The sequence below is a fragment of the Zophobas morio genome, unplaced genomic scaffold (assembly GCF_036711695.1).
Source record: "Zophobas morio isolate AGI-343-1 ecotype UQ-CSIRO unplaced genomic scaffold, CSIRO_AGI_Zmor_V1 ptg000017l, whole genome shotgun sequence".
Taxonomy (NCBI): Eukaryota; Metazoa; Arthropoda; class Insecta; order Coleoptera; family Tenebrionidae; genus Zophobas; species Zophobas morio.
In genome coordinates, this window is record NW_026972122.1 from 10699613 (window position 1) to 10723985 (window position 24373).

General features: G+C 34.2%; 1 protein-coding gene across 2 annotated transcripts; it reads left to right on the forward strand.

The window, feature by feature from the left end:
* Positions 1-118: 118 nt before the first annotated feature.
* Positions 119-18772, forward strand: LOC135130648 (profilin). 2 transcript variants are annotated; one of them, XM_064058075.1, is made up of 4 exons: positions 119-369; positions 10856-11027; positions 17259-17358; positions 17467-18772. In XM_064058075.1, exons 1-3 carry the CDS (start codon positions 259-261, stop codon positions 17354-17356), a joined length of 381 nt encoding a protein of 126 aa, XP_063914145.1. In that variant the 5' UTR covers positions 119-258; the 3' UTR covers positions 17357-17358; positions 17467-18772. The 2 variants fall into 2 exon arrangements, with proteins under 2 accessions (XP_063914145.1, XP_063914144.1); XM_064058074.1 differs by having other exon boundaries at positions 120-369; positions 17463-18772.
* The last annotated feature ends 5601 nt before the right edge of the window (positions 18773-24373 follow it).

A 24373-nucleotide genomic window follows, 5' to 3' on the forward strand; every position in this document is an offset into this window, starting at 1 on the left:
ACGAGAATGGTGAAGTGCGTGGGCGGACTAATTAATCTGGGAATTTGAATTCCCCGCTCTAGTTTTCTTCATTATGTTGGCAGCGCGCGCTCGTCCTGCGTCTGCTCAGTTGTCAACCGATACTTCCGTTACTGCAATCCTGTCCAGACAACTATTCGGCTTCAGTTTGCTGTAATTGCTGTGCGGCAACTGCTGTATTTGTTGCAAATTAGTGCTTGCTCCGTGTGTGAGTTGATAAATTAAATTTCCTTAATCAAAATGAGCTGGCAGGATTACGTAGACAAGCAACTTTTGGCTTCAAGATGTGTAACAAAAGCCGCCATCGCAGGACATGATGGAAATGTTTGGGCGAGATCGGAAGGATTTGACGTAAGTCTTGCACATTTCTCGCATTCAGATAGACCGTTTCTCCGCCGCAAGCCGGAAACGTCCCAATCGATGCAACGATAAGCCGAAAATCGACGTTTTCGCGAACAAAAGACCGTAGGGCTTGGTCGGCCGAGTCGGCGATTCCGCCCCGGAATCCGCGAAAGGGTCGAAGGGAAAGGTCGCCTCGGGCGAGCAAGCCTCGTCGGGGCCCGAAATTGCGTGGGTTTATGTAAAAATCGCGAATTTGCGGCCTTTTCTCCGAGAGCCGGCCTGAATTCAAGATGGCCGCCGTTTTATGCGACGTGTAGAAATTGTAAGTGGCGACCGCGGTATTTGTCGCTACCGGCATTTATCTCCTGATACGGACCCTGCCTATGCACTCTAGATGCGTGCACCAGGTGCTGGAAGCGCACTCCTGCAAGGCGGCGCAATGGCGTCCGTCGTTGCCGAGAATTCGGCCAGTAAAAATAAATCGAGTTCGCCTTTTTTAGAAACGCACACTGCACTTGCGACAGTATTAATTTTAATCGAATTCACCACGAAACCTGTTTACCGGGGACCATCGTTCGGCTCGCCTTACTTGGAATTCGGTTGTGCAGCCGAAAATCCGGCAATTTATGTATTTATACGTCGAAGGTTTGTTTATGTTGGAGATGGTCTTAATTGGGGCTTTCTTAATGACTGCGTTTAATCGCTTTACGCTCGATGGAAATGGATATTATTTTTCCGTTCTGTTTGGTTCCGCTCTTGTAGTATTAGTCGCCCCCTCATTCATCCAAGTCGATGAATAAACGACCCACGCGTGGGGGTGGTGAGCTTTTGCATGCACCCGTTTATTGATCGTTATTCAGACGACGGTGACGGTCATTGAGCTCCATCGTAGCCTTAACCTTCGTCGGCTGTTTATCAAGGCTTCGCCAATTTGAACACGTACATCATTAGATACAATTCAACAATCTTTTATTTATAAACTTTCGGAATAAGCGAGTTTTGGCTACTTCCGGAGATCCCGACCCGACACTACCCAGACAAAAGGTGATTTCCTGTTACTCTAGCTAATCAAACTACTTCAATTTACAATTAATCAAGTAATTATGACGTTATTATTGTTGTTTTGCATTGTATGAAAAATCCGTGAAATTATTTTGACCAACCGAAGATTTGCTTTTATCCTTCTAATTCAAATACAATTACAAGCCTGAATGCTTTTAAAATCATTTGGATCAACTGAGAATACACAGGCCATAACTTCTAAAATGTTGGCAGCTTGTGAAACTTTATTTTAATGCTTATATTCATTTATTTAAATGAAAGTTCATTTAGATAATGAGAGAATGGAGCCTCTTTTACGGTGAAAAGGTGCGGTCCAAAAATTGAACTAAATTTTTACTAGAATTTATTTCAATTCTGATAGAATGGTATATAAAGTGTAAGATATAGGGATTTCAAAAATGATTCGTACGATGTGGGCACTGATTTGTTCTACCTGACAACGAAAGTTCAAATGTCATAATTAACGTTATTTTCAAATTGACAGGACCAAAAATCCATGAAAGACAAATCTTCAAAAGTCTAGCTGCCTTTGATCGTGTTTTTTATTGATCTCTGGGTGTCATATATGTAATGTAACAGCAGTTTATCTTGGACCTGGCTTAATCAGACCTGTCAAATTTCACATGCCATAATTTTTTTTACGACAGACTGGGGTGTTAATAGTAATATTTGTGTATGAGTACGCTTGTAGTCCTGGGATCATAAACATTAACCAAATTACTTCTGATGGCTTATTGATGATACCCATCGAAGCTGCATTCATCGCTGAAACTCAGTTCATAAAAAGCTTGATCCTTTCAGGTAAGCTACCCACGAGCGAGTCAGGACTGTAAATTATTAGTACTAAAATCGGAAGCGGTTTATTGAGCTCTCCAAATAAACCCACCACAAGTGATTTGATCCATGTTCTTTACAAATTATTGAGCCTTCAGGCTGCGGAAATGCAAAAATTCACCTTGGCGAATTTACTACCGACAACTTACAACATTATTGTTAATTATGAACACCTAAAAGTATATATTTTACGACGATTAAAGTAATAAAATAAAAGTATTTGGCTAAAATTATACTACATATTTTATAGAGAAAGTATTGTCATCTTATATTTCTTTTGTTTAATAATAAGCATCAATTTTAAAATTATAACCTTATATAAGTGTGGTGGGTTAGTAATCTATAGTTTAAAAATAAATGGTGGCAGCTTGGGGGAATTCACTTAGACAGAATTTTTATTGAATTATTCAATAACGATTTCCGCTGATGATCCCTTCGGCGTTTCATATGAGTCATTCTTTGGAAACTTCGCATTGTGTCGATTTTCATTTCAGGAACGTTAACTGACGGTTCATTTTCAGTTATCGTTTCCATTTGTTTCCCCTCGGTGTCTATCGCTTTTACGTTTGTTCGTGACAGTTTATTGTTGTGTAATAATAACGCAGATAGTTTTGCCTATAGATTTCATTTCTAAACATAGCGCTTCTCTTTGAATTTATGAAGACCAACCGTGATTAATCCTCTTAACGATGTGCATTCGAGCGTAGAACTAAATCCATATTACCTAAATGGTGGAACTCTTACTGACAGCTTTCATTCATCGTGTAATTGAGATTACCGAGAAAAGCCAGAATATCGCGTTGATTGTTGTCAAGCCGAGGGTTTTTTGTTTATAATATCGTATTTTGAAATGTTGAGACAATGCTTTGTGTTTCGGCAAACAAGACGTATTGTATTCTCTGTAGCTCCCTATAAATTTAATATAATTTTCCTTTATATATTTATCTTTGTCTGTAGTGGTTGGTTTTCTCTTTTTGATATATGTACCTATCTGTTCAATTCACAAGAGATGAACCTTGAGAGATTTGGCTAACCCACAAAATTCAAATAAAGTTTTTTGTGCAAATTGTGTATACCCGTGTATTGTAGGGTTCCAACTTCCAGATGTTGCTTTTATATACCTTGTAAACACTGTCCATAAATTGTAATGAATGTACTTTTGGATCTATTTTTAATTTACACCTATGATTCTGTTACGTTTTATTAGCTAAACAGCGGTATTTTACTTGTATTATAAAAATGTATATAAAAAATTTATGATTTTTTGCACCCGGAGCAAACTCAGTTATATTTTTAAAGCGTTTATTTGTATACGATAAGTGTACAGTAATAAGAGAAAACCAAATTTCCAGTATTTCAGACTACTTAAAATGTATTTAATTTTTCATAAGGTGACTACTTTGACAGAAGTTACGAACACCACCCAAAACTCCATATTTCTATTATATTTATTTCTTTCACAGTATTATTATTCGAGATTTAGAAGCCCTTACCTTTTAGAGCGCCTAGAATTAAAATATATTGTTGAAACTTTTCCAAACTTTAACGTGAAGGTGTTTCGAGTTCCTTTCAAAGTTCCCCTGGGACGTAACGTCAATCCCGATGTCCTTTGTCTTAAGATAACTGACAATATTTCATAATAAAGCAAAGTCGCAACCATAAGCGAAAACTTTTTCCCTTGTCTCTAAAATACATCAGCATCGATCTAAAACTTTGTCTTGTTTGTTCTGAGAGGAGGTATTTGTGTTAAGAATAATGGTTGTTTTGGTTTTGTTGGCAAGTCGGCGACTACCAGTCTCATTTCGTTTGATGCTGACCTGCAGTAAGTGGCAATTGTAAAACGACCATCAATGTGTGGAATAAACATTCAGAGTGCATGTCATTAAACTGGTTAGCGTTGATAATTTAAATTTAAAAGTTGTCCCTCATGTTTGTTACTTTATCAGCGTGATATTATAAGTAGACTCACGGCTGAAATGAATCATCATAATTAAAATAAACGAGCGACTTGGATGATTTCATGGTTGTCGTTCGACGGATGTGCAGTGTTCGCTATCATTGTAGACATGTCCCGGTTTTTTTTTAGAACTTTCGTTTGTTGTATCGTAAAAATGATTCTCTACAGCGTCAAACACACTTGCAAATGTACCTCATACTTGCGAGTGTTTTTCTTTTTGTTGTTGCTGTTATAGTATTATGGACAGTATCACAATACATTTGTAGAGATTGCGAAATGTGTTGTATTATGTGCCATTACATGTTGTTTATAATTTTCTTTATGTTGTCACATTCAGAGATTACATTGTCGAAGATTTGTTTTAAAAATGGTATAATGTATTCAATCACTGACAGTGTTGATAACGGAAAAACAGGATGTTAACTGACAAGGGAATTCGTGGTGTATCCATAATTAAACGGAAGCTTAACTAAAATATGATAAACATCCCGTCATATAAAAATTTATGGTATGTAATATGATTAAGTAGGATTAATTTTTGTTTGGTGTTGCGGGATCGTCGAAATTTGAAATGTGTGCACTTGACAGATTTTCGTCGTTACTTATAAATACATATCATTAATTTGTTTCTAAATTCCTACTTGACAAGGAAAGTGAAACATGAATAGATCTGGAAAAAATCCAGCTAGCCAAGTTGATCGTTTGCATTTATCTCAGTCGTTGATAACTGCACCTCAACAATTATTTCTATAATCGTTTCTATGTATACGCGGTTGATACAGCTACTGTGAAAAATCACAGATTAATTTTAATGCCCACATTTTGTAAAACTTTCTTTGACGTAACTTATAAGGGGGGCTAACAACGTTCGGTTTTTTTTTTTTTTGCTTATTCCATAGGACCGATATTCCAGATGCCAAGCCAATTAAGAATGTGCAAATACAAAGTATTCCCGATAGCTGGTAACGAATAAAAATAGCTTAAGTAGAAGGTTGTCATAGAAACAGAGTGATTACCATTTATAAATGTTCTTAATTTGCACGATATGTTTATGTATTTCTATGAAAGGTGTGGTCCACTTGGTAACATAAAAAATTGTTGCCATTTTTATACATACTTACTTACAACGATGTGTAAACAAACCTCATTTGACATACACCTGTTAAAACTTTTATGACTTAAGCGGCTTAAGCCAAACCACCCTTATAAGTCAAACTGGCTATTGTTGGCATAATGTAGCTGTTAACTGAGTTAAGTAATACAACAGCCAGTTTGACTTATAAGGGTGGTTTGGCTTAAGCCGCTTAAGTCATAAAAGTTTTAACAGGTGTATGTCAAATGAGGTTACTTTACAGTGTGTTCGCATCAAATTTAATAAAAATATTCATGCATGAAATGTAGCAAAGGCAGTTGAAGTAACTCGATTTTTCGTTTTGTTAACGGAAATCTAAAATTGTAGGGTCGATTTTGTCGATTGTATTTTTTATAGGTTAGAAAACCATTTTTTTAGACGAATACATATTTTGATACAATAACTCACTAAAAGGAACAAATAACAGAAAAAAACACGTTCGAATGTGGAAACGATTTTTTACATAGGATACACGGCTGACAAAATTTGAAAATTTTTAATTCGATCTGCAGTTATGACGTCATTGTTACATAGTAAACACACTTGACTTGTACCTAGTAAAACTAAAACTAGGTACAAGTCAAGTGAATTTACTATACAGGTGTTCCTAAATTAGCGCAGAAAAAATGAATACCTCAAAATCGATAACTTTAAAGACACTACATAAAACTAATAAATGTCATCGTATTTCTATTGCATTTTGTCGATAATTGTTGATGTTACTCCGCCATTTAGAAAATTGGTGACGACGGCGTCCATGAGTTTAAAAGTGACAAAATAGTTTGAAAATGTATAGAATGTATTTTTTGCACTCATGATCTTTTTTGATGGCTTTCGTGCATTCACCAGGGTGCGGGAGTTCGAACTTCCCGCACACGTGCATTTTAACTTCCCGTTGCCATGGTAACCTTAAAATACTCGCGTAGTGTCAACATTGTGATGTGTTGACGGCGCCATTGTTTATAAATAACTCACAGTTAATTTCTTCAGTTTAAAGGTTTATTCGTTGCAAAAAATATTGTACACAACACGTTCGTGAGCCTGCTTCCCGCATTCACGCAAATGCGGCACTCCCTTCGGTCGTGCCGCAAACAAGCGTTCATGCGGGAAGCAGGCTATCCCGAACTAGTTGTGTAAATTACTATTACGTGGTTGTAAGTTTATGTTCATTGTTATCGAAGGCACACTTTTTCTGAGAAAAATAAAAAGTTGATACGGTTATATTTTAAATTAAAAATTGTCAATAATCCGTGGAAACTAGTCGGCGAGTTTCCAATGTTATTTGTTATTTTCCGTTGTACTCTCAAGTGCAGTTCAGATAAAAAAGCGTAACACTTATTTCCAGCCCATGTAGAAATAAAAGATTCTTATCGGGTTTTATCAACGTCGGTGAAATAAATTTTAATTTTAAAATTAGATTACCGCATTTAACTACCTTATTCATCTCAAATGATGGGGAAAGTTAGTTTTCATTCCTTCGGTGAAGTAAATAAAAATTTTGCGTTACACATTCATGTGCTAAAGTATTATTATGCTTGTTTTATCAACATCACCTTGGTGTGGTAATGATTATTTTATGCCGCTGGTAAGGTAAATAACTCCTTTTGATATACATACATACATTTCTGTTTATTTGATACACCCCCGGTTTCTGTTTTTGAAGATAGGTCCTTTGTTCTTTGGACAAATTCGTAGCGTAACTCAATGGTAAACACATTTTTTAATTCCCACTTCGAATAACACCGGAAATGACATCAACTTTGTATTTTTTAATGGAACATCCTGTATATTCTTTAATAAGTGAATGGTTTGCATTTTTTACTGCAAAAAATCGACAGCAACCAAGATTCTAAAATTGATAAATAAAAAAGTTATTTAGTAAAATAGATGAAAAATTAACAACCATATTTCCGTTTGCATGATTTCATTAAATTTAAATAAAAACGCTTTTTGATCGACCAAAAACCACCATTAAATAAAATACAGAACAGGCTAAGAATTAAATTTAAATACAAGTGTATAGTTTCCCTAGTTCTAATTCGGTTTTATGATGTGTAAAAGTTAACTCTCTTAACAATAGATTACTACTGCCTTTGATGGGACAGTCATAAATAAGGATTTAACCATTATAGAGTATAATTGTAACGGTATGGTTAAGAAAGTTAACTTTTACACAATAGGGTACTATCATAAAACCGAATTAGAAACTATACAGATATTTTTTATAACATATTTTTTAAAATGCCACCGTTTTGTTCTCGTTCCGCACGTGGCTTTAATGTTGTGCAAGAGATATTTGTCTCTCCATTCATCAAAATAAAGATTATCTTTTATGAAACACTAAACCTCAATGGGCAATACCAAAATTTGATTCATGCTATTGGATAGAAATGTATCAATTTTCAACAACCGCTAACAAAACATTGAGCACCGTATCATATCATCTTTGTTGATATTGCGAATCTTCTATTTTTCACTTTAAACCGACCTTTTTGTTAAGTTGTCAATAATTTGTTTCAAATAATATCACCGATACAATTTTTTCTTGGTTGGGTATAAATTCGTTGAACCTTTGGCAAGTGCACTTCAAGCTTTTGTTGCATATCTCATACACGAAAATAGTCTTCGTTATTGAAATTTTGGAAAACTTCTGCATTATTATTATTATTTTGAGTCATTACAACAGTGATAAAGCTCGAAAAATACGAACGATCTTCTTGTTAAAAATGTGACAGATCAAACACCTATATTGGAATTAAATAGTATTGTATGTTATTGTATTTATACTAAATAACTTTTTAAATATTTTAGAATATTGTAATTGATTTTTGTAGTAAAAAAACAAGTTTTCCATTTATAAAAAATATATATTAAATAGTGTTAAAAAAATCTAAGTTGATGTCATTTCCATTTCTACCGGAAGTGATATAAAAGGGTGTACTTATCGGATATTTTTGAAATTATACAAATCTACTTAAAAAATTATCGGTTTATTTTTAAATATAAAAAAGTTACAGGGGTTGTATCAAAATCAAGAGTTTGGCATTTATCTCTAAATAATTCAAAAGTAGTGAAATGTTAAACGACACTTCTTGTAGATTCTCGCTTTAAATATTAATCATAAATATCGTTGGAAAAGTAATAGACACATTTCTCGATGACCAATCAAGGTAAAATCATTTTACGCATCAGAGTTTTAAAGTGTGATTCATTTCGCACAACTGGTGACGGTATAATTTGTGTAGTTTTATTTTTAGAACACAAAAAAGTTATTTGTTTTTTCGTAGGCGCTACCTGTTAATTTGTGGATAATTTCATTAAAAATACAAATTTAATTAAAATTGAATTTTTAGCTTGAAATTAAACTCCCACCGCCTGCTAAAGTTTTTTTTTGAACAACCCCCGCTGCCTACCGAGGAATTACGAACGACTCCTGACACCACATGATGGCACGAGCTATTATTAAACGCCTGAAAAAGAGTCAGATGGCTTTTTTCACCCAGGGTGTTGATCGTTGCTTCGTTGTGTGAACTCAGTTCAGTAAAAATTTCAACAATAATGCTCTGAAGTTAAGTAACTTCAATTTTTGTGACTTTTTGGTTTTTGTGCAGTAACACATTTTTTCCACAAGTAAAAACACTTCCATTATCGTTTATTTATATCGATCAATGGCTTACCAAATAATCTTATAATTGTGTGAGTGATATTTAAAAATAAGGCAGTGACAGTATTATTTTAATTAAAATTTGATAACATTGAACAAATACTGATAATTCACACTGTTAGAATTAACAATAGTCTGTGATAACTTGGTATGAGAGCGTTGTCTTAATCAATAAACCGAGATTAAAGGATAATCATACTTGATAACAAAACCCACTCAATCGATGAACGTATAGCAGAAAGATAAATATTACATGTTAAAGTTGCCATTGTTAATTTGTTCAGCGTTACTTGTTACAAACTTACTTGGTTAAAATTCTCCTGAAACGTCTTTTCAGAAAAATCGAATGAAATTGTAATGCCTTTCTTTTTTCTTCGGGTTCCAACCTAACAAGATAAATGAAACTTGCTACGAGAGAAACGACTAAATCTAGTTTAGTTTAAATAAAGTTTATTCACTCTTAACTAGATCTCGAACCGAAAACACATTTCATTTTAGGTGTTTTTCCTGGATTCTTAAATTCACTTAATACAATCCGCCTTTTTGTGAGATGTATTTTCGCGTGGAGTGTTCGATTTAATCTAACTACTTAAACCTAGGACTAATGAATTCGTAGATGATTTAGGAAGATACTACGGACGTGACCACAGGAGTTCATTTAAAACAAAAAACTTGGAAATTAGAAAAGCGAAACCAATTCAGTAGTTTCACACTCATCTACTTTCTTTTACGAAATGGAAACGCAATGCAAGCTTTCAGGTGCATCAGCCATAAAATGGCCAAAAATTAATGTTCTAATACGTTTCGCTTCGGTCACTTTGAAAGTAAATCGGTATTTTTTTGTTATTGATTTGATTGTTCATCGTGCTATCTATTATAATAATATAAGATCTTGACTTTACTCATTGTTGTTATGTCGTCTGATTTCTTCCATTGTTCAATGTATCTTGAATTCGGTTTCATTAGGTTTTTTCTTTGGTTTAATTGAAATGCAAAGTCACAGGGAATCTTGACTAAAGTAAGATTATTTCTTCTATTTTGGTGTTCGACCTGTAACATGGACCCCAAAAATTTGTTTCTAGATTGTGTTTGGTTCTCAAAATAGATTTCAAGGAAATGAGTGAATTACGTCAATGGATTAATTTTTTGGACAGTCGTCTGGCTTTTTCGAGATGAAGTGATAGGTCAAAGAAAATATACAAGCTAAATTAAGAATTGCGGCAAAGTTTTTGGTTGGAGTTGATGTTACTCGACATGCTAATTATACAAGAGATTCGCTATGATGGAGATCCACTGAAACCGTCTGGTTTAAGCAGACCAATTTTTCTTCTACCCCTATAATTAGCTCGGAAGAAGTCCTCGGAGGAACGATAAGTGCAAGGCGAGGTTGTCGTGTTTATCATCGTGATTGGATTACGGGACGGAAAGGTCGGTTGAATTACATGACCTTTCAGACGACTCTTACCCAAGTTTTTTTTATCCCCCGGAGAGACCGGTCGACTGCGCTTTTTGTCCCCGTTTGAATCCTTATTTTTGTTTATCGAATCAGGATTGTCTATCTGTTCGCCAGATGTTATTGCACACGATGAAAAAGAACAGCCTATTTGTCTCATATATGGAAAGCGTTGGAAAGGCAAGCCTGGCGTGCGTAACTGAGCCAAGGGAACGATGATGACGCAGTCGACAGTGTGTCGCGTGACTCATTTCAATGGACATATGTTGCGAGGCGCCGTTTGAATTCAAATTTAACGATTTAATCCACCACCCACTTTCGATATTGCGAAATTCGATCGACATGCATTTCTCAAAATCAAAGTCGGTCGTAACCTTTTCTGTCTTGTTGCAGGTTTCAAAAGAAGAATTAGCCAAATTGGTTCAAGGTTTCGATAAGCAAGACATTCTTACGTCGTCCGGTGTCACCTTAGCCGGCAACAGATACATCTATCTTTCTGGCACGGACCGCGTCATTAGGGCCAAATTGGGCAAGGTTGGAGTCCACTGCATGAAGACGACGCAAGGTGAGTGCGAGGGGAACACGTCAGAGAATTATTTTGGTGCGTACGCGGGTCAACATACGATTTGGAAAATATATGCGAGGAAGGTGTGCCAGTTTTCGCCCACACATACTACCATTGAGTGCTGACTGAGCTGTTTTCCCTTAAAAACGTATGAGTTCCGAGAAGGTTGAATATGCGCTTGATGGAAGCTATTTGTTGCTGATGCGCGAACGACAAGATAATGGACTGTTTACGAATTTTTTATAGGCACATAATCTTATTTTTTCCGGAATATTCACTCTGTGCAGCCAGTCTGGGAGATGATGCTGTTATGTAAGGTTGTTTCGCAGCTGCGTTTACTTTTTATTTTTGCGGTGGTTATGGTTTGGAGGTACGATTCGGTACCAGTTTCTTTAAATGGTGTTTTGTCAGTGCCGTTACTTCTGCTACCTGTAAGCGCGTAATTGCGTGTAATGACCCTTTTAGTATATCTGGAACTGATGGTACGGGTGTAGTTCTTTTGAAACTTTGTTAGAAAAGGTTAGGAACCTTTGGGGCAAAGAGGAATCATAAAAAATTAGGCTTCATTCGAATGATTTTTTTTATTGTTGCGATGATAAATATTTCGTTTATGTCGATTGTTTTAAAATCGTTATTTCAGGTAATAAAATGATTTATCGCAACCATTCGATAAAGTGATGTGGGTCCAAGGATAAATTGCACAAGTGTTATAAAATGCATCTGGCCGTAATAATATTAATTTTTATTTTGAAGAAAACACTTTTCGTCATATATAGGTTGTCTGGACTTTACACAATAATGATAGTATTATTTCAAATAGTGCAAAAACAGATTATTTGCTGTTCCGAATTTTATTTGATCTATTGTTGGTTTTCGACATATTTTTTTTTCTGACACTGCGTCATTGGCAGATGAACATTTGTCGTGATTGTTCATAAAGAATGACTTCTAGCATGTACAGTTACGTAAGATAAGTATGTCAGTTAGAACAAGTAGTTAACTATGGTGTGGAATTAGTTACTTTTCACGTTTACAGAAGAAAAATGTTAGTATATTTCAAGTTATAGATAAACCGCTATTGTTTGACGTTAATTACGGCATTTATCGACTTGTTTTTTTATATGTGACATGATTATTTAAATGGAAAACACCGTAATAGTGAACTGTTGTGAAGAATTAACTATACTGAATTTGTACGATTAGTGTTGTGTTTGTTTTGTGTTATGGAAAGAGGAACATTCGCTTCGAAAGAAAATAATTTAAGTTTGAGGTACTTTTTCATTTCAACTTTGACCAAATGTATTGCAAAACTTCAAAGTGGTGAATAAAACTTGGCAGTTCTTGAATAGCGGCAGCGCCGTCTACCGGGTGATTTTATTGATTTGTTGACAGATTCGACCGAAAAGTTGGTCGTACAGTTTTCAATTAAAAAAAAAAAAAAATGAAATTTATAAGCGTAACATATTCAATTGAAGTTACAACAATTGCTGCAAGTGTTGGACCCCAGCTTCAATACATAAATTGACTCGGCGTTTCATATTCTCAAATATTCGAGTAAGAACTTCCGACGAGATACTTTCAAACTCTTGTATGATTGTCACTTTTAGGTTTTCAGTGGTATTATCCACTAATTGTTTAAAAATAGTGTTTTTCAAAGTCGGTCTGTGTGGGAGCTAATAAAACGAACGTCATAAAATTCCCCTAGAAAGTTCAAACTTGTTTGAACTGCATGAGCTGTTGCGCCGTCATGCGGAAAATTTCCATTTTGCAATTCTTTAGGATCAAGCTGGTCAATACATCCCTGCAGCTTTTTCTGATATGTCGCAGCTGTTACTGACTCCTCAAAGAAAATGACACCAAATAGTATAGATTTTATGCACTCCACATCCTCATATTTTGCAAGTTTACATATCCTGATAAATAAAACCACTAAAAAACTTTATATCGAGAAGATCCATTGTTCATTGTTTGATTAAATCAGTTACAACAAATCATTCTCTTTTCATAATCAGGTGGTTTAAGTTCTAGAAACATCTGGATTTTGTTTGGGAAACAACGTAACAATTTTTTGAACAGTTGGATATGATAAGTCAACTTGTGAAAGCCTTCTTAAAGATACCGAGTGTCTTTTTTATTTGATACAACCCCTGTAAATTTTTATTTTTGAAGATATGTCATTTCTTCTTTGTACAAATTTGTATGGTATTAGATCTTTTAACGGTAAACACATTCTTTAATTTTGACTTCCGATAACACCGGAAATGACATCAACTTTATATTCTCAAAAATGGTATGCTGAGTGTATTTTTTAATAAGTCAATCGTTTTATTTTTACCACAAAGATCAAAGCAACCAATATTCTAAAATTCATAAAAAAAGTTATTCAGTAAAATTAAAAACCATCTTTTCATTTAATACATGTTTTTCGTTTTCCGAGTTGGAACCGTGTTTTGAGTTTTTGGGCTAAACGTTTCGCACACTTTCGTAAGTGCAGTCTTCAAGAGCAGGGTTAAGAATAAGGCAAAAGAGCACGGTAACTCAATATTCTTAACCCTGCTCTTGAAGATGCCACTTACGAAAGTGTGCGAAACGTTGAGCCCAAAAACTCGATTAACACGGTTCCAACCCGGAAAACGATCATGTATTGATTCCGACCGCGAAAGCCTCCGAAATTATTTCATCTTTTCATCTGTATAGGTCCATTAAATTTAAATAAAATGTTTTGATGGACAAAAACCACCATTAAGTAAAATATAGACCACTTCGAAACGAGAATTTAACTTGTGAATATTTTTTTGTGTAAACATCATAAGTAGTAGAACAGGCTAAGAATTAAATTTGAATACAAAGCACAAGTATTTCTCACAACAAATTTTCAAAAATGTCACAGTTTTGTTCGATACATATTTCCGCACGTTTACGAATGCCTGGTGTGGCATTCCCTATAAACTGTTTGGTTCAAATCAGGCGATCTTGAAGGTCATGTTGTTGAACCCTTTATTCCCCATCGAACGGTTTTGAATAATTTCTGTTAAAAAATATCCACTTTTCTCACGTTGTGAGGTGGTGCACTATCCTGTTGAAAATACAAATTTTTGGACGTGACTCAGTGGTCAGTTATCTATAACCTTCTTCCATTTGCCGCAGAATACGAAAATATTACTCGCCATTCAGGTTGATATAAAAAAAGTGTGGTCCAATTATGGTATTATTTACTATGCCAACCCATACATTAAATTTCCAAGCTGTTTGATTTCCCCCTGGCTTGAATAAATGCAAATTTTCAATGGATCAGTAGTGAGTGTTGTATCTTTTGAAAATGTCCTTATTGGTGAACTTCTTGGCCTCTTATTAATAGCCACTCTGCCAGTTCCTGTCATTTGGTAAAACCACCTCCTTCAAGATGTTAATGCCTTCTATTTTTAAAGAGACGGCCACAATTTTTCTTCAAAATACAATTAATACGGGGAAATACCAAAATTTGATTCAAGCTGTCAGAAGTGTCTCTATTTTTAACAGCTAATAAATCACTGTGTCATAATTATTTATTTTAGAAAATTGTTTCTATTCGATTTTTTGTAGTAAAAAAGCAGTGGTCCGTGATAATAAGAGGATTTGCTTACAATCGGATAGATACGAGTATTTAAAAATAATACAAATTTTCCTAGAGGACTATAGGTTAATCGTTAAAAATAAAACAGTTATAGGGGTTGTATCAGATAAAGAAGACACATGTATGAGGGGTTATCATCCATAACCTGTCGGACCATTTCCGGTGGCCTGTGGAGTTTATTTTGTTAATGTATGATTTCCTGATTTCCTCTTAATTCTCCCAGCCCCACGAAATAATTTTAACACATCATTGAGGGTCTTTGAAAATTTGGCTTCAAGGACAGCAACACCAGGGAATTTTTCACAAAATTCCCTGACGACAGGGTTGGGCATCATACACCCATTCACTTCCTGAAAACTAGATCACAAATTAAAAAAATCCCGGTATTTCTGTACCAAAAACGATCCTTTCGGTTAAGTAATTCTGAAAGCTTTGTTTAAAGTAGCAACAACCCTAAACAACCAAGATAGTAAGGTGTAGATGGGATATTTGCTTTGGTTTTTTTCTTTCGTCACATCTCATGCCGACTTAACTGTCTAACGATGTATCTAGAAGGGTGCGGATTAAATTGCAAAAATTCCAGTATTTTTATTCAAGGAATGGGTGGTTTGGCGGCGATTATAATTTAAGATATTCGTGTCCAGGTCAAAGAACTTAATTATTCTTCGAACCACACGAAATTTTCAAGTAACGGCCGGTTGTAACTCGTCCTGGATAAACGTTATAGGTGACTGACATCCAAAACATCCAGTGGGCCATTTTACTCTATTATAACTACTTTTTGATTCTAAACTGTACCATCATCTTGATACAGAAGGTCACTTGACGCTTTTCTTGTCGACGTCCTATTTGTTGGCGAAACTAACAAACTGAAATTTTGAAAAATTAATATTGATCTCGTAACAATAAATGGGTTTGATACTTCTAGCACTGGTCTCTTCTGGTTTTCTAAGCATTGCGATAACTGTAAACAGCATGTTACATGTCGACGTACAACTGTGGAGACTTGTATTCAATAACAGACAACAAACACTTACGCTGCGGCCTAAAGTTTTATTTTTTGACACTTGTCCACTGTAGCTACATAATTGACCATTCTTATTATTATCCCAGAATGTTTTAATGTTCTTACTTAAATACTTGGACTATATTTTTTTTGTCAAGGAAGTACCGCGTTCACGTTTTTGTTTAACTAAGAAGCAGTTCTACTACTTTAAATTCGTCGTATACCATTCACTTGTGTTTTTCCCCAAAAGAAATTTAATATTTCCGTTTTTTTACATGTGCTGAACGCGGAGTAGGACTGGAGGGTGTGTTTATTTCTATTATGAAGCAATACTACCTTTAAGTTTTGGAAAATCTATAAAAGGTCTCCAGTCATTTGCTCCGTAGAATATATCAAAAGAAGTCCGCAATTGTAGAAATATCCTGGGAGAATACTAGAAAACCATCAGAAGAAAAGTAATGGAAGTGTAGTTGCGTGTACATTAGGTTTGAATTTTACACCTAAGAGTTCCTCACCTTTTTTGTTAGATTTAAATATCTTTTAGTTCAGTTTGTGAAAACAATTCTGGTTGTCAATTGTCTTCATAGTCACTAGCACAATTTAGTACCTCGTACGACTACACAGATGTTTGCGAAAGCAGTTGACAAGAAACACAACAAAAACAGGATATTCAATAGTGTAGGCCCTTATATAACCAGAAATAACAGGGTATCTACTAGCTTGTTTTGAACATTGGACCCTTTTACGTTAACGTAGCAAAATGTCGCTAATGTGGCTATAAAGTCTAATCGGTTTACAAAGGGCATAGCTGCTTTCCTCCCATGTTTGCACAATCTTAGACCTTCTACACACGTACAGTACACTATATGTCGAATCTAGCTTGTGTCCTGAATACCTATTTTGAACCCAAAGTAGGCGGTATACACCTCTTCTCGTACAAACTGGTTTACATTTTGTCTTTGATTTTGTGTAACAAAGTTACCATAGACGTGTGGATTGTCTACACAATCACGAGACGCCATTTTTATACACAGCGTCGTGATGTTATAACATTTATTGTTGGATAAACACTGATTTACCTGCATTGCATGTTTCTATTAGTGTCACTATGCAGGTTCTGGCGTGTTCTACAAGTCGCAACGTGCTAATTGTGTACGGTTATGCAAACTAAGCGAGGCACACTCTCGTAGCTTGAACGGATTTCATTTAACTTTGCTGTTGTCAGTTTCGAAGTTTTGAATGAGGTTTTGACTTAAATCGTATTTACCGATTTCGAAATCTTGCATAACGTGGCATTGTACGCCGAACTTTGATAATTTAAAAAAAATTGGTCGGGTATTGTGTGTCAAATCTAATCCTATATGCAACACATGTGCCAGAATAATTGTAAATTTGACAAAAATTAGAAATCGTGATTGCTGTGTAATTTTTTTGTGAGCTTATATTATTATAACGAAACGATTTTTTTTATTATTATTTAAATTGCGAATTTAGATTATGCCTAGAAGAAGTTCTTTGTGTTTTTATGCTAAAAGCTGTTAAAATAACAAAATTGATGTTTGCCCCATCTAGCCTGCGGTCGAGTTGTGATTTATTTTGCTCTTTGTTCCAGCTGTCGTAGTATCCCTTTACGAAGATCCTATCCAACCTCAACAAGCAGCGTCAGTTGTAGAAAAGCTAGGTGATTATTTAATTACCTGCGGATACTAGAGGTGGGTATTTATTTTGTGGAATCGGTGTTCTGCTCGAATGACGTGAACTAGCAGAGTGTGTTCGCGAGATAGTTAGTTTGGCTGATTAGGATCCTTTGTTTCAGATAGTGCGGGCCGCTGCAACACAGCCATTGCCGTGCGGCGACTATTATTATATTACAAAAGTTGTATTTTTTTCAATAATAACAGCGAACAGCAATGTGTATATTCGAGTGCATCATCATCAGTATAATTCAATGTAGGAACGGTTGATTTCCTTTAAACAATCATTATGCGTGTAACTGCGATCATTGATTTTAATTTTCATTGTTCCCATGTAGGTTATTTTATAAGCATTCGATTGAAACAACATCAAAAACCAACACGTTCCTCCTGTTATTTTCGGTAGATATTCGACTTTTGGCTTCGATGCAAGTGCTTATAAGGTAGTCTACTTTGGTTTATTTATGATTTTTTAGACTGTGGTCTCAATAAATACCGATCATTGTTTTAGGGATATTTAGGATACTTTTCTTAAGTTGGACTTGTGTTTTTTAAACGTGTTCCGCTCAATCGCGAGGTACGTTTCAAGAACGCGGTCTTTATTTTTTAATTATTTAAAATAAGCATTTCGTGTTAGCTTTTCTTATACCATTGCTATCTCTAAATATTTGATACTGAGAAATTACAGTTAGGGTTTTTTAATAAAAAAATCTCTAGTCCCGCTGTTCTCTTCTTTAATTATTTCCTTACCTCTTACCCTTGAACCCGAAAGCTTTGTACCGTATAGTGTATGAAATTATTGGATGTGAAAACTTTACCCGTTTGTGGTGTTTTGCCCTTTAAAAAAGCGAGCAAAAGTTGATTTTGTTTCCCAAAAGCACAAAAGTAGCTGTAAGTTGCCGAGTCTTCTCATAAGGTCATGGTAAGGTTTTTGTATTCCTTGATTTTGTAGCAGTTTTGCAATCATTTCAGCAATATTTTGTTTGTGTTCTTGCTTGTTCATGTCAGTAATCTTGTGCTATATGATTGGTGTGAATTAGTCTTTTAACCGGTCTCTCTAAAATCTTAATCTAAATTCAAGCACTAGTTTTATTGGAACACTTAGTTAAAGAACGGAGCATACGCTGAAATTTGTGATAATTTTAGAATTAGACGGTTTTGACAGTATTCAACTTCCTTGTGACTGTTACACCAATCAGAAAATAACCTGCAACGAGTCATTCTACATCTCGAACGGATGTCCAATCGCTCGTTGCACGCTGCTGTAATGTTGTAACGCGTTAAATGCTCATATTGTCCTTTTTATTGTAAGAGACATTATTTTTACCTCTTAATTTTTAAAATCGAAAGTAGCTTTGTAAAGTTTTTCTGATATAATTCGCGAGGGATATTGTGTATCTAAGAAAAAACATAATAAATTTGTATTATAAAACGTCTGCGGTTTCATTTCTGCTTCCTAGCCACGTACTCCTTGTCTAACTTGGGCGGATGTGGACATAGTGACTAACCGGCGTTTCCGGATACACCCTTCCACAATCACCTAATTTGTTATTCAGGGGACGATTGTCGTTGTCGATTGTCAAAACACATTTAAGCGCTCGAAAAGGTGCGGAGACATCAAGATCTAACCAAATTAAGGTGTCGCTCCTTGCATAGAGTGACGCTGCTCAACAAATAAATAAGTAACGTTGTCCAACTGCTTTGTCACGCAATGAAATATGGACTAGCATACACGCAGTGTGTCATCTTGTTGCGAGCTTCGGTCGCTTAGAAAAAATCGCTACGCTACTTTTCTAGTGCACGGCACTTCGTAAAAACCAAATACATACACAGTTGCTGTTTTTAATGTTCCTAGCAACACAGGTACAAGCAGTAATAAATAATTGCAATTTTAATCATCGCCTGAAACAGTTATTAAACATTTAGGTTAAGTGTTGCATGATTGGTTATGTAAAAATATAGTACCTACCGTTATTGAAGAAATGTCATTTTCTCATAAAAACAATTAATTATACTTTCCTCATTTGGCGCGTGTTTTGAGGAAGCCGGACTACCAGGTTTTAATCCAGGGAAGAAATATTTTTAGAACGGAGTGTAGTTTAAATTAAATATTAATTGTGTTGCGAACTTTTTGGGTGCCATTTGAGCTCTGATAAATTTTAAATCGCAATCAAAGCACGGTTGTTATATTTTATATATAGTACAATTAAATAATTCCTTGAATCTTAACCATAACCTTCCTCACTTTTAATAATTACTTACAGTATTTATTTTCAAAGTTTAAACACACCTATAAATTGCTCCCATTTTATACAATTAATAAACAACATTCATTTATTATTTAATCAAGATAGACATTATTTATTGTTACATATTAATTAACGATCAATGTAATTTAAACTTGGTAGATGTCTGGATTTCGTATAGACAATACTGTGGTGCATACACCAGAACTGTTTTATTTTCCTCCTAGGATTTCTCCGTATAACGCGACTGTTGGCCTCGTTTCGGAAAGTTCTCTAGTTTCAGAGTAAAACGGCATTCTTAGCACTTGTCTGACATAAATAACCATTTTGCTAAACTTCCAACTAAAAGTTTCCCTTGTTTGTGTACGACAGTACTCAATATTTTGATTTCCGGTACGAAAAGTTATTTTATTCTATTTGAGAATCATAATCTTGTTTATAAGCACCCAAATGCGGACATAAATTGGCCTTTATGGCACAGATCAATCAAAAATTGGCAAGCAACGATTGATTAATCATTTTTATCAAAGTTGAGGAAAATCATATTTCATCAAATCAATGCCTAGGCGACTTCGAATTCTGAAATTTCTTTTGAATAAACGTTTTCCTCTTCTTCAATTTGCATTTTGAAAAACGAATTATTTAACAAACAACCTGCTATCTAGGTATTAAATAATACTCAATATTACGTTACAAATATTTTATAAACTAAAATAGAATAAAACGTTAATTGTACCAGAGGCATAATTGTCAATTATGGCCCTCGGGAAATTAAACGCCCTCCTTCGTCGGGTTTTAAACATTCCCTCTTGCCATAGTTTCATAATTATGCCCTTAATACAAAATAACTATTAAACACTAACCTAATCTACCTATATACATAAAACAAATAAGGTACTACAACAAAAAACGTGTTTTCTTAACTGTGTTCGATCGGTGCGATGAGGCATTTAAAACATTACAGGAAAAAATAGTTCGTTCCAAAAAATTACACATTATGTCAGAAAAGCCAGCGATGTCCTGTTTTAGGATCGTTTGATGCATTTTCATCTTACTGTTGCTAAATTTCAGCAAAGTAGAATTCTTGAATTTTACGCGCCATTAAAATGTTAAAAACTGAATTGCCAGAAAGTTTGTAAAAGGGAAAATAATCCAACCTAACCTAAATTTCGACTGATCTGTCGCTGGCTAGCATATAGAATTATTATTAATGCTTTTCACCATGGACTGAAAGATTGGTTATTTATTTATTTTTTTTAATGTATTTGCTTACCTAATACCATTTTTGCTGTTTCCTGCATGATTTAGCCACGAGCTTCGTCCACACTTCTCCCTTGTTCAATACGACCCACAATTTTGTCTACAAATTTACTGCCACAATTCTGGCTATAATTATTGATGGTGTAAAACGGCCTTTGCACTGACATCAATGTTTGTTGTTAAAATTTATACGCACTTTAATATACAGGTGTTGTGTGCTGAAGGTAAAATACTGAATAAATTTTATCTGATCATCCCCACCAATAATTTGATGACACTATCTCAAAATTTTGCGAAGTATATCCTATTTAAATTTTGTAATACGACATCCGTAAGCGGTTTATGAATGCGCCTTAATTTTTATTTCTTGAGCGTAAACTAAGGAAGTATTGCAATCGAGTCCACCGGGCGACTGGCCACTTTTATGTTTTCTCGACGTATCATGACCCCTAGAGTACGAAGAAATAGGTTTTCGTCAGTCGTGTGTCTGCGTCTGCAGTATCGGATTGAGGATGTAGGAGTCCACCGGGAAATTTACAAAGTGGGGCTCTGTGGTTTTGTACGCAGATGTGGTTTGAGTATTATTACTATTATTCTTTTCAGTTTTACCTGCGACATGGGCGTTTTGAAAAAACTATGTCTTTAGAATTTTGATGACGTTACCAAGAAAAACAAAGCTAGTGAAAAAATGTCGAAGTTAAAAGTTAAATTTCGCGATTTTCGTTTGCAACTCCTCCTTTAAATATGAAAAATATTTAAAGCAAATAACTAACTTTCTCAGTATATGCTTAACTTCGACTGTTTATATTTATACAACCTGGGAATTCGATTTTTAGTACGATCAGATAACAAGCGATAATCTGCGATTAAAATAAAATGTAATTTTGTTGATTTTGTGTCCTCAACGCAGAGGAACGTATAAAAAACAATCTTAAAATATATTAATAATTTTACAGGATTCGGTTTTTGCAATTTCAAAGTTAAATTGTAAAATATTTTTATACAATGTTGATTTGTTTTTCCAAAAATCTGGATGCTAAGGGTGAAAAGTCACCATGGATTCATAAATCTGAACACATACAGGACTATGTTATTTTATAAAATTTAAATGACATTTGTCGATAAGATGACATCATAATTTTTTGTCGAAAAATTTTGATTAACAATTTATCATCTTTCCTATAACTTTCAAACGTTAGGAATATTTCAATTCATTCGCTTTTGCCATTTTAACGATAAATTGTAAAATACAATTTTGAATTTTTTCCCAAAAAATTCGATGTCTAGAGAGAAAATTCAACACGGATTCTAAATTACACATTCATGGACTATGTAATTTTATAAAATTTAAGGAACATTGTTCATTTTTAGAGGCCGTAAACGAAAAATAAATATTATCAATTTACCATATAATCTTAAAAGCTTGCAAGTTTTCAAAGCATTCTGTTTTACAATTTCAAAGTTAAATTGTAAAATGTTATTATACAATTTTGATTTTTTTCTCAAAAATCTGGATGTCAGGAAGAAAACTCGAAACGGATTCATAAATCACACATGCAGGAGTAGGCAATCCTATAAAATTAAATATATATAATAACCAAAAAAATTGGTCTAAAGAGTTTAGACAGTACTTCCCTCGCTGTCGGAAACTTGACGACTGCATGCCTATTGTGTTTTTTTTCTCATTACATTTTTGTAGTGGGAATTTAAAAAAAAATTGCGATGACGTCATCAACATTTTTGCAAGGACACGTATATCAGTTGGGATAGATGTAGTGTAATACTAAGAATAAAATTATTATATTCTCAAATTTTCGGGAAAATGAATTGGGTCGTTTGAATATTGATTTGTAATAATCAATAAAATAACGAAACAATTTACTCGCGTATACCTACGTATCAGAGGCAACTGAAAATCGTGTATGTATAAACATTGTTAATTTAAGATGACAGGCGTAACAGCATACGTGAGAGCCAAACACAGAAACTGTAAACAAAACGACGTCTGTTTTATTGCTTCGACTTCCGCTTATTATATAAAACATTGGGTTTTATTTTAATTCTTGACGGTGAAATTCACAATTGGTTGATTATAAACATGTCTATTTCACATTCGCGGAATCAAGTGAACGCATAAAACAAATGCAGGTCTGTAATGTTAAAGTCGATGTAAATAAGCGTGCTACCCAATGTTTCAACCGAGTTTTTCCTTTAACAAATTTTGTGTCTACCAAATTGGGTTGGTTGGGGTGTAATACTAATAATAAGTGTTGCCTTTAATTTAATCAATAAAATAAATTGACTTCATTAATTTTTTTGAACCACCTCTTAAGAAAATCTAAAAAATATGAATGGAATGATAAATCACAAGTACAAACTCATCATATTTTTTGCATTTTAGATAGGATTTATTCAGCAAAATTTAAGGGTGACGTCATAAATTTTTTTTGGAGGGATGAACAAATACATTTTGAACAAAAGTTTACCATGCTTATAATAACTTTAAAATATTCCCAAGATTTCAAAGCATTCGGTTTTGTAATTCCTGATTAAATCGATAAAATAAATTCACGCCTTCATTAATTTTTTTTAGTCACCCTGCATATGCAAATCCAAAAATATGAATGGAATGATAAATCACAAGTACAGACTCATCATATTTTGTACATTTTAGATACGATTTATTCGGCAAACTTTTGAGCTGACGTCATCAGTTTTTTGTAGAAGATAACCAAATATATTTTGACTAAAAATTTATTATGCTCTTTATAACCTTAAAACATCTGCAAGATTTCAAAGCATTCGGTTTTGTAGTTCCTGATTAAATCAATAAAATAAATTTACGCATTCATTAATTTTTTTGAGTCACTCTGTATATGCAAATCCAAAAAATATGAATGGAGTGATAAATGACAAGTACAGGCTCATCATATTTTGTACATTTTAGATATAATTTATTCGGCAAACTTTCGAGCTGACGTCATCAAGTTTTTGGAGGGGATAAGCAAATATATTTTGACTAAACATTTATTATGCTCTTTATGACCTTAAAACATCTGCAAGATTTCAGAGCATTCGGTTTTGTAGTTCCTGATTAAATCAATAAAATATATTTACGCATTCATTAATTTTTTTGAGTCACCCTGTATATGCAAATCCAAAAAATATTAATGGAGTGATAGTTCACAAGTACAGACTCATCATATTTTGTACATTTTAGATATGATTTATTCCACAAACTTTTGAGCTGACGTCATCAAGTTTTTGGAGGGGATAAGCAAATATTTTTTGACTAAAGATTTATGATGCTCTTTATAGCCTTAAAACATCTGCAACATTTCAAAGCATTCTGGTTAGCAGATTAAAAATTAAATTTCAAAATGTTGTTTTATAATTTTGATTTTTTTTCCAAAAATCTGGACGTTTCGAGTGAAAAGTCGATTCAGAGTTGTAAACTACATGTGTAGGACTATGTTATTTTATACAATTGAAAAACCATTTACTATGTACAATTTTGAAGTGACGTC

Bases quoted from the DNA above. Each gene is read 5' to 3' on its own strand.
- LOC135130648 (XM_064058075.1), top strand. From the start codon at position 259: ATGAGCTGGCAGGATTACGTAGACAAGCAACTTTTGGCTTCAAGATGT. The intron at 370-10,855 runs GTAAGTCTTGCA...GTCTTGTTGCAG, and splicing joins CGAGATCGGAAGGATTTGAC to GTTTCAAAAGAAGAATTAGC. The intron at 11,028-17,258 runs GTGAGTGCGAGG...TCTTTGTTCCAG, and splicing joins CTGCATGAAGACGACGCAAG to CTGTCGTAGTATCCCTTTAC.